This window comes from Ascidia mentula, chromosome 4, assembly GCF_947561715.1.
Source record: "Ascidia mentula chromosome 4, kaAscMent1.1, whole genome shotgun sequence".
Classification (NCBI taxonomy): domain Eukaryota; kingdom Metazoa; phylum Chordata; class Ascidiacea; order Phlebobranchia; family Ascidiidae; genus Ascidia; species Ascidia mentula.
In genome coordinates, this window is record NC_138569.1 from 2,971,329 (window position 1) to 2,985,897 (window position 14,569).

Sequence of the window (14,569 nt, forward strand, 5' to 3'; positions counted from 1 at the left end):
AGGGTTGTGGGTACAAATCCCCCTAGGAGCTTGATTTTGTTGGAATAAGAAGCTGTAACGTTGCATGAATTTTTTCATTATGTTGGTTGAAAAAGTAGCTGTGATGCCAATCTAATCTTTTTGAGTTGTTACGCTTATTTAAAAACTTTTAAAATAGGTTGTGCAACACTAAACAAAATATGTTACCCCAATAAAGCAGGCTGTAGTATTTTTGTCATATTAGCATTGAGATTACGACACCATATCTAATCTTGGCAAATAGTAAAAACTTTTGGAACACTTTTGCCAGAAACCTACGATAGCCATCACACTGGAGTTAATATATACTGAAAATGGTTTTTGTATTTTCAAAAATGCACAAATTGTACAACAGTGATCGATATGAAGAAAAACACTTATGAGGGAAAAGTTTCCCTCGAAAAACGAAAATAAAATCTACTTCAAATAGATCAGTTTATGACTAGTACAAGCTGAAGATAAAACAACCACGCTATATGAGGTTGGGGGGAGCTCACCACTGCCCATACCCCCCTGCCTCACGAATGGAACAAATCAAAACATTGTTGGTAAACCAAGAAAGTTGTCTTACAGTAACTTTGTTAAAGGGTAAAAAGAACAGCATGTATATTATTTTTGTACTTGTAAGATAAGCAACAAAAATATTTCATTCAAACCAAGGGTTTGTGAGATGCTGATGCTCATTAGTTAGTATTCAACACTCGAGTTAACCGTCATGTGTTCTAGCACGAAAAAGGTAGGAAAAGTAGGCAAGGCCACATGTCAGTTAAAAAAGGTCAGTGTAAACACTGGACAACAAAATGGTGACTTTGTAAAGCACCAGGTGAGGTTTTGCAACACAAGATTGTGGTAAACTCTGCCTGCCTGCAATAGTGTGTACAGACATGTACAATCTGGCCAAAATAAGGAACATAGTGAAAATATATTTAAACAAAGCCAGTTGGTAGCACGAAAAGCAAGCAACATGTGCGCAACTTATTTAAAAAGCTTAACTACTTTCTGTTTTAAGTAAGATATGCCATTGGTGCATTTGCACTCGATAAAACTGCAATCAGTGAAAATAATTTTGTCTGAAAAGTATGTGTGTTCTGTGTAAATTTAAACATGAGCAGTTTAAAAATGAGGATGCAGCAGACTGGAAAGTTTTGTAATAATACACATTTTGAGGAGAAATTCGCCACTCTGTGCTTTAAACTAATTTTTCATTATCCAGGTTATTGTCTTTCGCAATACATTGCTTTATGATTGACGAAGAAAGGTACAGTAAGGCAGGTACTGCTGCCCACTTGTGGAACAGGACAACAGAGGTAAAGGACCAGTAGGTGGCATCACTGTGCCGTAATACGCTTTAGATGCTGCAGGCGGTGCTCAATATTAGATTTGTCTGAAAAAATTGAAAACATTATTCAATTTATCTGCTTAACACCACAATTTTTTAATCCAAATAACTAGGGTTTCACAAACTGGGGTCCGCAAAGACTATGCTGGGGCAGACGTTGTGTGAAGAAATCCAAACTTATATATTGTACAATGCATACATTACTTCAAATACTTGCCACAGCGATGTATAATTAAAATGATTTTGTGAGCTTTTGCGATTGGAAATACATGATTTATTTGGTGCTTTGTATGAACTTTCCATGCTGGTTGGGTGGAAAAGTTGAAGAAACATATGATAGGGGTGGAAGAAAATAAATATTCATAAACAGTTGTGTTTGGTTTAAAAATTTTGGGCAACCCTTGATTTAAATTGATGAGACAACTTCTTTGTTTACATAGAAATTATTACCGTTCACTTACATTTGGCAAGTCTCTGTTTGTCAAGGTTGTCAGAAGCACACATAGAAATTCCCTCGAATATGACAAGAGCCCGCTGGTATTTGGTGATGCACTTCTGAATACTTCCTTCAAACATTTCATCCAATGCAGCAGTTCGACACTAAACATTGGGAAAATTTTTTGTTATGTTGTTTTTTTAAATTGGATTTTGCAGCAGAACAACAATAGGGTTCACTTATACTGCAAAAATCAAAGGTTTAAAACACAATTTCGCAAAAGATTTGTGTTTCCAAACTATTTACTCTCATAAACAAACTTTATTGCAACTTTTAACAACACAAGATTACAACCAACATTCTACCTACATCATTGACAGCATAATGGTAAAGAAGGCGATCTGCTGATTTAAATGTCTTCTGTTTGAGTGCTTCCATGTCACAACTCTTCTTGGCCTCCTGACACTTTCTGCAGGAACTTTTGTATTGTTTGTTGATGTCAACCACCACTGCAAAAACACAATAAAATTAAATCACTTACATAACAAATTTCATAACTGTTTTTATCAAAGATATTGAAAAAAACAAAAGTAAAAGTAAATTATAAACAATGACAGACAGATAAAACTCATATATTGTTCCAATTTACTGGAACTGGTTGCTGATGTTATTACAACACAATGACCTAAAAGTTAACTTCACAGAAAGTATGCTCACATTGTTTCATGCTGTTGGTCAGTTTTAGATCTCCCGCTTTTACTTTGTTACGTATCGTGTGCAAAGCTGTGGCAAGAACCTGCACCGATCTGAGATGGAGCAGGACCTGCTCAACTTGTCTGCAAAACAATTGAAATGCATGTATTTTACAACCACATTTAAAACATGACTAATGATAAAAAAAATACTGGTCAGTCCAGTGGCGCAACTAGCGGAATTTAAAGGGGACAGGCAACGACCACCGATATCATTTGTTTCAACTAAAACGACGCTTAAATAGGTCAAAACGTAAAAATAATAGTTCCTATATAGGTTACTATAGTATACTCTGCTTGACCAACTTTCGCGTCAGTTTCTTCTGTAACTACAACAGTTAGCCTCAATAACAATGTCTTGTCCACCGAAGAAAATGAGAAAAATTACGTCATTTTGTGTGGTGACGTATGGAGTAAATCCTTAGTAACAATCGAAAGATTACCGCCGTTTAGTAAATGCGAATATGATTTGGCGCTGTACCAACATACGCAGACAACAAAGGGACCTGGCATGCCGACAAACCAGCCCCCCTAGGTGCGCCCCTGGGTCAGTCAGTTTATGTGTTATTGAAAGAAACAAGATTAAATATTTTTTAATTTGAGCTGCAGACAGTGCCACTTTTTCGACCTAATATCTCTCATCAGTGCAGCTATCAGCTCTACTGCTTATACAAGTTTAATATCATACACAGAGAATGTCACATTGACAACATAAATGAAAGACTTGGCTGTAGTAAGATTCCCCAATAATAAGCGATACTGACTACAGACATGCAAAGCCAACTGATTCCCAGGGGTGACAACATTAAAGTGTATGAAAGAAGTTCCATTAAATACCTTTGCTCCTGTGTAACATTGTGCAAGGGGTCGTTAGAGAACGTCTCATGTTGTCGTTTTACAGTTGACTGACTCAGAAATCCACAAGCAATTAACTGGGTGTCGAGGGGGAGGGCATGGTGTTCAGCTACATCGCTTATCGCCGATGACAACCGACAGTAAAATCCTAACGTCTCTTCTGTGATGTTTGATGGAGGCCCAATGAGGCTGGAGGACATTTGTGATTTCTGTGGAATAAATATGATGTTTATGGGACAAGCAACCTAATTAATGAATCAGGGAGTAGAACTTTTGTAATTGCAAAAAAAATCGTTTTTAAATCTGGCAGGTGTTATGATATATAAAAAGTGTGATACCTGATTAACGGACAACAGGTCTTTTAATTTCGAGTTGCTCGTTGAATTGGAAACACTATGTCCATCGTGTTGTGTGGGTGGAGTCCCAACAACGAAACCAGCGTTTACTCGACCTGAAACACAAAACCTCCAACTTAACTGTGTCCAATTTTTAACAGTTTTGATTGTCAAAGTCATTTAACTGACTTAAATGCAAAGTTTTGAAGTTTCACAAAGGCCTAAAATCATGCTGAATGCAGACAGGTTTTACCTGGTGGGGAATTTTCAATGAGTTGTTTGGCCTTGTCAGTCAAACCAAGGCCAGGTTGCAGGAGGTTTTTTGAGCTGTTGTATTTCAACAGTAAGAGTTCATTGGGAGGTGAGTTTGGTGGAGTAATACTGGACGTGATGTCGCAAGAAGAGTGAGATTTAATACGTTCAATCTCGTTTGGTGACAAGCCAAGTGCCAGACTGCAAGAAAGAACAATTGGGTTTGACATGGAAACATGGATAAGTGTGTTGAAGTGGTGTTTATTGAAGTTTGATTTCATTAAACTTACCCCGCGGACAATGCATTTGGGGCACCAGAAATCATGGCATTCTGCTTGGAGTTGAATAACATCCTCATTACTTGCTCAGATAGACGACTTGAGCTGTGACATCTATATAGACAAAAAATTTTGCATTATTTGTTTTGAATTTATTATTGTACAACTAAAACTACACAACACTATATATTCATCAGTTACTTGCACCATGTAATGAACTCAACAATGTACAGAAATACTGAATGACGACCTAACGGCACCACGCACCTCATCATAGCATTTACGTGGTGAAGTTTGCCATACTGTACAAGGTCTGGAACAGTTTGTGCCTTGCTCATGGAACTGAATGTGGGTGTGGGAGACGGTCGACATTCTGGTGAGCAACACGTACCCGTCGAGGGGTTGCTGTTTTCTACAAGATCAAACACACACTTGAGTAGTAGGCACATAAATTTTGTATTTGTGCTTCATCTTTTTTATATTTTGTAATTTTGTGCTTTATCTCTTTTTAAAAACTGTTTGAAGGCTACAGTTGTTGACAAGCAAATTGTAATAGAAAGTTATATTGGCTTAAGCTACAATGCTTATTACCTAGTACAACATTTTGTATTACAAACCAATAAAAAAAAAGAAATTTGACAAAGGCAAATATCACAGCCAGGGCCACTGAAGCTTGCAGCTTAAATTAGTTAAACCTTATGCCAACAACAATTAAACTCAATTGCCATGGTTACCGTCAAGTGGGTTCTCCATGATTGTGGAAAATTCTGCAGGTTTACTGATTCCCGACAATCTCCTTCTACAGCAGTTGGGGGACCAGTCTTTGGGGGAGGGAGTGTCCGGAGTGTGTGGGGAGGATGGGTTATCCAGGTTAGACTGACATCGAGTGTTCACATCGGGTGATGGAGTTCCGAAACTGGATTGTGAGTGTCTCCGCTCCATTTTCTCATAGTTTTCCACCTGTAAGTAGATTTTTGTTTAGCGAATATTCAATGCGTAACTGTACATGCAAACGTTGTCTGCACAGAACTATTCATTTATTTTCTCAGATGGAAGTTTGTGCTGTTGGACTCTTCTATTAGCTTTATGGCCTTGGTTAAAACTTTTCGTAAGACATAAACCCTTTAGGACAAATGACTTTAGATTTTAAGCAAAAGTTTACTTTATTTATTTATTTTACTTTAATTTTTTTTACAATATCAGTCATTTGCTAATTGTTCATTATCCTTGAAACATATATTTCCTTGTTATGTTTTACCTGAGTAGGAACAGGAATGGGAGTCGGGGAAGGTTGCAAATCTGATCGACTCGACCTTCTTGAACCTTCCACTGGCGAACTTGAATATCGCACTGCGTTCAAAGAACCTTTTCTCCCACTAACAATTGTCGCCTGGCTGTTTTTTCTCACATTAGGGGGAGTAGAAGGAGGTGGGGTAGCCAGCGATCTTCGCCGGCCTCCGTAAGATAATACAGGGGACGAGGCGACGACAGTTAAAGGGCTGTTACGACCGGACCCGGTTCCAGTGGATGACTTTTTCGGCCACTTCTTGTTATGTTTGCTGTTGGATTGGTGGTTGTTATTAAGTTCGGAAGTTTCAGCTAAATAAAAAATATTTTTTTTTTTTAATTTTGATACTAATAAGGGTAGTTGATTAAATTGATTTAAAAGATGGCAGTTACATAAAATCATTTGTAAAGTCTTTTTTTCATCTTATTTTACTGAAACTTATGTAACAATCTATCTAATGTGTTTGACACAGCTTGACCTTATTAGGTAAAAAGCCCCCCAATGACCTTTAATTACAACAAATTAAGTAAGGGTTATTTAAATACTAGTTTAAAGGCAAGATGATGAAAAGTTACAAGGGCAAAAGACAAAACAACACTTCAACCCTTTTAACCATAGGACATTCCTTTTGACAAACCAACATACAGTGTAAAGTGGATTTTCAGACAATTGAGAATGGGACTAAACTGCATAGAAGTGCCATCGATCGACAACCTCTCAAAATAAAACCAAACAATACTGGTTTAAAGGGGATTCTGAAACAGCTGTTGCAAGCTGTTCCTGTGGTTCAGTAAGAATGCAGAGAATTGAGATAAGTTAAAGGTTGGAATCTTAAATGCTCGTTCGGAATGCGCATAATTAGTACTGGTACCTAGCCACAATTATCCACTTAGCACTTTCATCTTGGCTAGACACTGAATAGTAGAAGGGGCATGCTTAACACAAGTGGAAATTTTTTTAAATTTGTTAAAAAAAGCCAATAAACCTTGTTGTCAGGGAAAAAGAATTTTTAAAAACAGACATCAACCAACTGGAAGTGCACATTTTCATCCTAATATAAATCAATCATAATTGCAAACTTAAATGCAAAACATACAACCCATTGAAATCAAACACATAATATTGATAATATCCACTATGTATCCTACTATTGTGACATAATAGAGACATAAGTTGTTCAGTCAAATGAAAACACACTTCAGACAACTAATATCCCGTTTACAAAACCAACAGGACTGGGATTGCAAAGCAAACTGATATCAACATTCCTCGAAACCAACAGATACAAAAAAAACTTACACGATCCCTCAAGTGGGTGGGATACAATGACAAAGTCCTCTGAATCTTTGCTGGAATTACTGACAAGGGACATGGTGAGTGCCTCCGATGAACTGTGCTGACCTATCTGCAAAAACAATTTTAAAAGTTTATGCACACAAAAGTATCCGGACCTTTATATAAAAACAAATCATTGGACATATAATAGTTGAGGTATAATGACACTTTTCAGTAACTTTAAGCATATTATTAGAACAAAAATTTAAAAAAGAACAGTATTTAGGAAAAACAATATAGACCATATAACCGCCCTGAAATTCACTGACTTATGTTGTTAAGTTTATAAGTTATATTACAATTTCAAAAAATTTGTCATTTTGGAACATCAAACACAGATTATGACGATGCCCTATTTGGATAGCAGATGCAACATCGGTAAATAAATATTAGAAAGACAAATTCTTTGACATGACAATATGCATGTCAGCAACACAATAGTTATTGATTTGTGGATTTTTATGTTGCAAAGGTAAATCTAAATACACTACTAAATCATACATAGCAGGATTCTTACCTTTGGTGAAACAGGCATAACAGCCCTTGGGTCAGAATTGTTACTGGACAAGGGACTCGACTCTGATTGAGGCAGTCGTGTAGGAACGGGTACAGGAGAAGCTGAAAATCAAGATAAAACAATTTTATGTTTGCAGATAATGTGTAAAAATCTGATTTACTTACTGTATCACCTACTGTACACTGATTAGTCTTACCTACTGTATTATTTTTACAGTATTATACATAAACATTGACTTTAGCAATTAGCATTCAGAATTATTTAAATTTTGTTGAACTACAAAGCTTTGATTTTTATTTGAAAACTATAACAACTTTCGTTTGATGCAACTTACACTGTTTGGTTTGTTTCGATGCAATCGCCACAAATGGGTGGTTGAAAAAATCCTGAAAACTAATCCTATCCTGAATGTTTTTCTGCAGCAATTTTAACAACAAATCCTTAAGTTGTGGCGAAGTCCCCGGGGGAATTCTGTGGAACAAATGAGGCCAGCATTAAACTGTGACTACAACACAAGCAAATACATTTTGTCAACACCAAAAACCCTCGCTAAATATGCACAAGGACTTTGATCTGAAACTAATCTAACCCTAGCACTCCAATGGAAGCAATGCAAAACAACGCAAGTCTTTTCTAAAGATGCAAGGAAAAAACCCTTCTCAAGAAACCGGGTTATTCCCCATTTGTGGATTTACCACTTCCTGTGTTGAAATCTTACTGTATTTATCGCACTATCATTGCTTGATGAACAGAAACCATAGCCCTTTTAATATGTTTAGTTATTTCTTGCGCCACAAGGTAGTAATTCAAGTGTCGCGTGACACACAAGGACGTCATTGCTTCCCAGCATGTGACTACACATAGAAAGAGGCTGCCTGTCAGTTTCCATACTACTTTGTAAGGTGCATCAGTACAGTTACCAGTGAGGAAATTAGTGAGATAACAGGTACAAAGTTGCCACAAACCTTGGAACTATTTGACGACTTCGTTCGTAGATATTTCGAAGCTCTTGAGGGGTGCTTGCCTAAATGTACGCATGTATTTTGATTTCTATAAAGATGTGTAAGCAGAGAAATAGTGGTATCTAGTGCAGAGGTTCCCAACGTTTTTTGCACTTGTGAACCAGCAAAATTTTAAACTAGTTTTAAGGCCTATTGATTTTGTAAAATCTGAACGAAAATGTGATGAAAGGAACATACTAACACCTAACAGAAATCTATTTATTTTAAAAAGAATACATTTTTGGGGACAAGTGAACAACTTTGGCGGTTGAGAATAATCTAAACACTGTTTTATAAGTTTATTGCAGCATACAGTAATCCAAATAAAAACTATATGTTTACCTGAAAGGGCGCCTTGCCCACCAAGCACTGGTATATTATGGTTCCTATACTCCATAGGTCGGCTTTGGCATCATAATGTTGTGAAGTAATAACTTCAGGTGCCTGAAAACACGTAGATTAACCATGGTGTTGCTTTTGGCTTGACAGAGAATACAACAGCTTATAGAAAATTAGGCAGAAATATGCTATGCACAAACCATTAAAACAAAGGAGGTGAGATATTAGGAAAAGATATAATGGTCAGCTCATATGCTGTCCAGTATTACTTTTTATTTAGTTCTGTCATTATCATGGTCAATTGCTTTAGGTTCTGTGTAATTTCCACCCAGAACTTGTAGCTACAAATGTTCAGCAATGTTCAAACCAGCCACAGCACAAGTTGCACCACTTTGCAGCCATGATTTAAACCCAAAAGTCTTTTCAATTGGATAAATAAACAAGAAATACAGGAAAGTGCAGAATTGCCTTAAGGCACGGCACTTACAAATGTGGTACAGATCAATTCAGATCTATTAAATCTAAAAATACAGCGCAAGACATAGATATGGATGAATGTATTTACATTTTTAACAAGTAAACTTGCTCCAAGCACAATTTACCCTGAGGGGAATACTGACTGCTAATATTCACTGTGTTCATTACTGTGTTATTGTTAAACAACAGTTTGGATAAATTAGGATGCCAGAAAGATGGTACAGAAATGGCAGTGACACAATGAACTTTGTGGCCTAACCAACTGGTCAGCCAGTCACAACCCCTCCCAGGTGGGTTTAAATTTGTCACTTTCACCAAGGTTACTTACCATGTACATCGGGGAACCACAGAGTGTGGCTGCCATCATGTTGCTCTGAAGATATCTTGCAAATCCAAAGTCAGCTATAAAGCAAAATAAATGGGTGACGGTGCTTGACCAGAATGCTGCTGATGTAATAGTATGCTGTTGCTAAGTATTTGAATACTATTGTATAAGCATCACTATTAAATACCGGTAGAATCTGGCCCTTGGTCAGCCTTTGTTTGTTTAGCAATAGAAACTTACTACATAAATGTTTTTTTAATATTACAGTCCAACAATACAAGCTATATTTTTATGTCTAATGCACACATGCTAAAGTGCCACAACACTTACCAATTTTTATTGTAATTTCATGTGGCTGTGGTTTGGGGGTTTTGTATGACAACAGAAGATTTTGTGGCTTCAAGTCCCTGTGCAAGATTCCTTTTGAGTGGAGAGCAGCCATTGCCGACATTATCTGCCGCAGAAATATCCTGATCGTATCTTCACTGAGTGTCCCTTTGGCTGCATGAAATCGACAGTTATTAAATTATTGATCGTGTCATTCAGACTGCAGGTAAATGTGTAGTCTCGCCCATGTTTGCTTTCAAATGATGGGCAGATGGTTGGAAGTCAACCCACAAACATTAAAATACAATGAAGAAATCTGTTTACCTTGAAGGTAGTCAGCCAAATCCCCACCGTTGCAATACTGCCAAACAAAAAATATGCATTTACAATATAAGCAATTGTAGAATTGAAAACAGGTGAAAGTTTATACAACACGCTTTTTATTCAAAAGCCTACACAATTACTGACAAAGAAAATATAACCCAATAACCATACAAGTCATTCCAGTCCATGTCTATTTATCCACTAGGATTAGTTACACATATTAGTCTGCCACCAATATGTATGAATACACAAAATGTTCTGGGAATTTTAGGGTCACTAATGTTTTCAATAGATATTCATATGTAAATGCTTATCCAATTACACCATGGCCCCTACATTGAGCAACTCAACACCCTGATATTGTGGACTACAACTTGTTGCATACTGGAGAAACAGAGTGACAGTTGATATATTTTAAAACTTGAGCATCACAGACGAAAATGTTTGGTAAATTGTAATTGAGCAAATAGCCACTGGTAGTGCATACCAACATAGTATTAAGTGATGACTAATGCAATGTGGCGTGATTGCATGACAAGCCTTGTAAATGTTTACATAACAATCTGTCATGATCCAGTCCTGCAGTAAACAACAATGAATGGAAAGTTTTTAGTTCAAAAAAATTATTCCATGACTTTCAACAGACAGTTTAACAATCTTAATTTAAAAAGGGTTTCTTCAACTGCAGTAAATGCCTGCTTACCTCCATGACCAAGTAAACATTTTGTGATGATTCCTGAAAAACATTCAAAACAACAAGGTTACTTGTACAGCAACATGCTAAATTTGTAATTGAGGAAATGATAAAAACAACAAAAAGATTTATTCGATTTTCAACAAACAATCGCCCAGAAAATGCCTAAATGTTAATATGAGATACGGTTTCCGAATGGTTTTTATAAAATGGTTTTTAAAAAAACAGTAAAAGCTCACCTTGCACTCAAACAGTTGGACTATGTTCTCATGCTGTAGACCCTGGGGTAAACAAATCATAGACGTTGATAAATGACTGCAAGTATGACACAAGTCACTGCTGCCCCACGATGTATTAATACAAGGAAATAGCTTATTGTCATGATTACTCAGTTGTCAAAACGTCATTCACTATAAAATATACTTTGAATTTATATTTGGGTACTGGGATATGAATAGTCCAAATTCATACTGATTGAAAATAACTTATATTAAAAAATTGTTATATATACTATGGGTTAACATATGGAACAATATTGGATGCCTAAAAAGGGCATGGTAATAAACATGTAAATGTATAGCATAAAATTACCTTAAGAATTTGGATTTCTTTGTCCAGAACAGTTTGGGCACGTCCAACTTTCTTCTTGTTGATGCATTTTATGGCAACAATTTTATCTTTTCTCTGTTAAATCAAATGTAACAACTCTTTTTTAATGGCTTAATAATAATAACAACACCATAACTGGAACATTTTATTTGATTCATAATTAGAGAGTACAGCAACAGAATGGTTCACTATGTACTGGTAATTTACTATGCATGTACATGCTTTAATAATACATTGTTTTATAGTCATTACCTACCTTTTTATGGCACCCTTTGTACACAAGTGCAAATGCCCCATGTCCAATTAAGTCGGACTTGCTAAACTCATAGTCACCGACAGACTCCATGGGCATTGGTTAGCACCTGAACTGTTGTCGATCGAAAAACGTATTATTGGCATTTATAGGAAACATTGAACACCTAAATATACATGTTCACTAAAAAAATACAAGACTTGATGATAAATATTTATATGTAATGACTCTAACAAGCAATACATTAAATACTTTTAAGTGTATCAATACTTAATTGGTGGTGGCCAACATGCAACATTTTAGTTCAATAATTGATTTTATTTATGAAACAAAATGATTTTGGCTAATAAAACCTAACTTACATACATGACTGTACTTTTGTCTGTTTTTTTTACAAAAATCATCTAGTCATGCTATCTATGGAATTATGAGACAAAACAAGCCTAAGTTTAACACAATTTTTAAAAAATAATGCATTTCGGGCATCGTATCAGCAACGGCCGTGCAACAAAACATTGTAAACATCCCGAAAGTATCGTCCAGGAAGTCGCCACTACAATGTCCTGCCCCGTCGCTTTGAGCACAATACACCTCAAACTTTTCGAAATCAACCACATGCGCAGCTAAAGCCTGGACGCTTCCGTTTCTGAAACATTAGATTAGCAGCGAGCCTGCTGCGCTGCAAAATGCCTTATTTAACAGTTGACTTATGCTGTGCAACTGCTTAAGTGACAGTAATTTGTCAAACTGTGAAACCTCCGTCACAGATCACGGTATGCAATCAAGATAATGACCATCGCATAGTCGTGTGGTCGTGTCACGAACTTGTAATGAGCGGTCATCTGCAGAGATGATGCAACAAGTCGCAGCGCAAATGTACTTCATCCATGTAAAACGATATCTCGACCTTCAAAAAAAGTTTTGGGGCTTTTATACGTCGTCGCGCTTCACTGATTCCGAGCACAACAAAGAAATCACGCGTCCTCCAGCTGGTCGTCACGCTCTAGTTGAACTGCCTTCGACTACCAGTCGCGTGTATTTCTAAACGACCTTATTATTATACGTTCGTGTCGAGACTCTGGCGCAATACAGCCGTCGTTATCCCCTAGATTACACATATGCGCCACTCTCGAAATTGCTTTGGCAACTCGAAAGACCTTTTTTCTTTCAAATCGATTTTGCGATTTGCGTCACAGACTGAATAGGCGGATTATTCGTCGCGGATATGTACCAGTTATTTCCCACGCAAACTGCCCCAGGTGGTTGTGACAAATGGCTCTCGCTAAGTTGCATCATCCCAAGATGGAACGAAAAACAACAATGGGCAATAGAATTATTCTGTTGGTCGTTTTTGCTCTTAAAAAAACAATTTATTTGCTTTGGTTACAAACAGTTTTAAGTTAAAATTCCTCTTCGGAGGAGACAATTGACCGCTACAAACAGTAATTTTACAACACCAAACTGGCGGTTTACGACTTTGAACGAAACCAAAAAGCGCACGCACCTCAATTATTTTCACTTTCACAACTGGGATTCAGAATACCGAAAAATAGGAAAAACAAACAACAAAGCACTATTTTTTTGCTATTTCTCACACAAAACTGTCTATTCTGGTTTCACTTCCTACGACATACGCCGAGCGCACGATCTGGCGCTCAAAAACGGCGCCACAGATGCCAAAATATTGTTACGTCACAGTCAAACACGCAACACACGCCAACATGGCGCAGATGACCTTTTAAGTGCCAGCAAACGAGTTCGTTCTTTGTATGGAATGTTGGAGCTTGCTCTGCCACCAAACGTCAGCTCAGCTAGCTGAGGTCAACATGGTTACGTATAATGTTTCGCATCTTACCCGTTTCTGTTTGCCAAGGTCCGTTCGTTCGATCGATGTGGGGCCCACGAGGTTGTCTATTCCATACCCTGTTTACCAGTTTGACCTAAAAATGTCGTAGGATTGCTCGCAAAATTTCCACGGGCGATTGTTGTCATGTCATGATGACATTGTCAAGGGCCAACATGTCAACGGTTTTGGGCATTTTTAGATAAACTTACGCGAAAAAATGTTTTATGTTGACATTCAACGCGATTATTGCTAAGAGACAAAAGCGTACCAGTGTTACAGTTACAAAAGCATTTTTTATCGCAATCGTAAACTGAGACTGCAGTTTCGTGAAAGAAACAGAAAAATCTTGGCAACAACAATCATCGAAGGCGGAAGTATAATTGAAGCAAAGCGAACACGCTTTCGAGAACTGGCTGTTGTTGTAATATTTATAGATGGAAAACACGCGAAACTCAACCACGTGGCGATGACTGGGCAAGTCGGAACGTGGAGTAAACACTCTTGAGTTCACCAACCGAAAACAACTCAACCACCTTCTCCGAGGCTGCTTGTTTCACTTACGTTCATAATTTTTACCCAGTAAAAGAAAGGCAATTCTATCTTTAAGGGGCTACTTGTTTTGTATGGACATGTTTAGTCGGTTCTTGGAATTATAAACATAAATACACGAACCGGTTGTTAACAACAGTGTATAGGCCTATGTTTTCATTCGAGCAATGTATCTCCTCGGTTACTATGGCATGCTGCAGGTGAGATAACCGGATGCTAAAATACTTGAATTCCGCCACTGGATATGCATGAGTTGAAAGAAGGGTCGACAGTATGGTAACTGCCATTCTTATTCTGACGCTTTTGATCCGCCGTTCCAAATATTTCCGAAACCTTACGATGCTTCTTGAAGCAAAGTGTTTTATAAAAATATAACTGACGCGTAATCTGTTTTTTTATTTTGTCAGCTGCAAGCAAAAA

At 37.2% G+C, this 14,569-nt stretch overlaps 1 protein-coding gene across 1 annotated transcript; it reads right to left on the reverse strand.

Moving 5' to 3' along the window:
* Positions 1–328: 328 nt before the first annotated feature.
* On the reverse strand, positions 329–12,037 carry LOC145897223 (serine/threonine-protein kinase ULK2-like). Its single transcript, XM_082985415.1, has 23 exons — positions 11,758–12,037; positions 11,484–11,576; positions 11,132–11,173; positions 10,902–10,934; positions 10,199–10,235; positions 9,878–10,048; positions 9,551–9,624; positions 8,749–8,850; positions 8,371–8,429; positions 7,740–7,876; positions 7,406–7,506; positions 6,853–6,958; positions 5,524–5,864; positions 5,000–5,225; positions 4,533–4,677; positions 4,278–4,379; positions 3,989–4,188; positions 3,739–3,851; positions 3,383–3,609; positions 2,511–2,629; positions 2,163–2,302; positions 1,819–1,957; positions 329–1,402 (listed from the first exon to the last, which is right to left on the reverse strand). Exons 1-23 carry the CDS (start codon positions 11,851–11,853, stop codon positions 1,347–1,349), a joined length of 2,859 nt encoding a protein of 952 aa, XP_082841541.1. The 5' UTR covers positions 11,854–12,037; the 3' UTR covers positions 329–1,346.
* Positions 12,038–14,569: the final 2,532 nt, after the last annotated feature.

What these genes read in the sequence shown, in the direction of transcription:
- LOC145897223 (XM_082985415.1), bottom strand. Translation starts at nt 11,853, where the DNA reads ATGCCCATGGAGTCTGTCGGTGACTATGAGTTTAGCAAGTCCGACTTA. An exon ending in TTTGGCTGACTACCTTCAAG is followed by an intron (nt 10,049 to 10,198) that starts GTAAACAGATTT and finishes GATTTCATGCAG; the next exon opens with CCAAAGGGACACTCAGTGAA. An exon ending in TGAAATTACAATAAAAATTG is followed by an intron (nt 9,625 to 9,877) that starts GTAAGTGTTGTG and finishes TTTGCTTTATAG; the next exon opens with CTGACTTTGGATTTGCAAGA.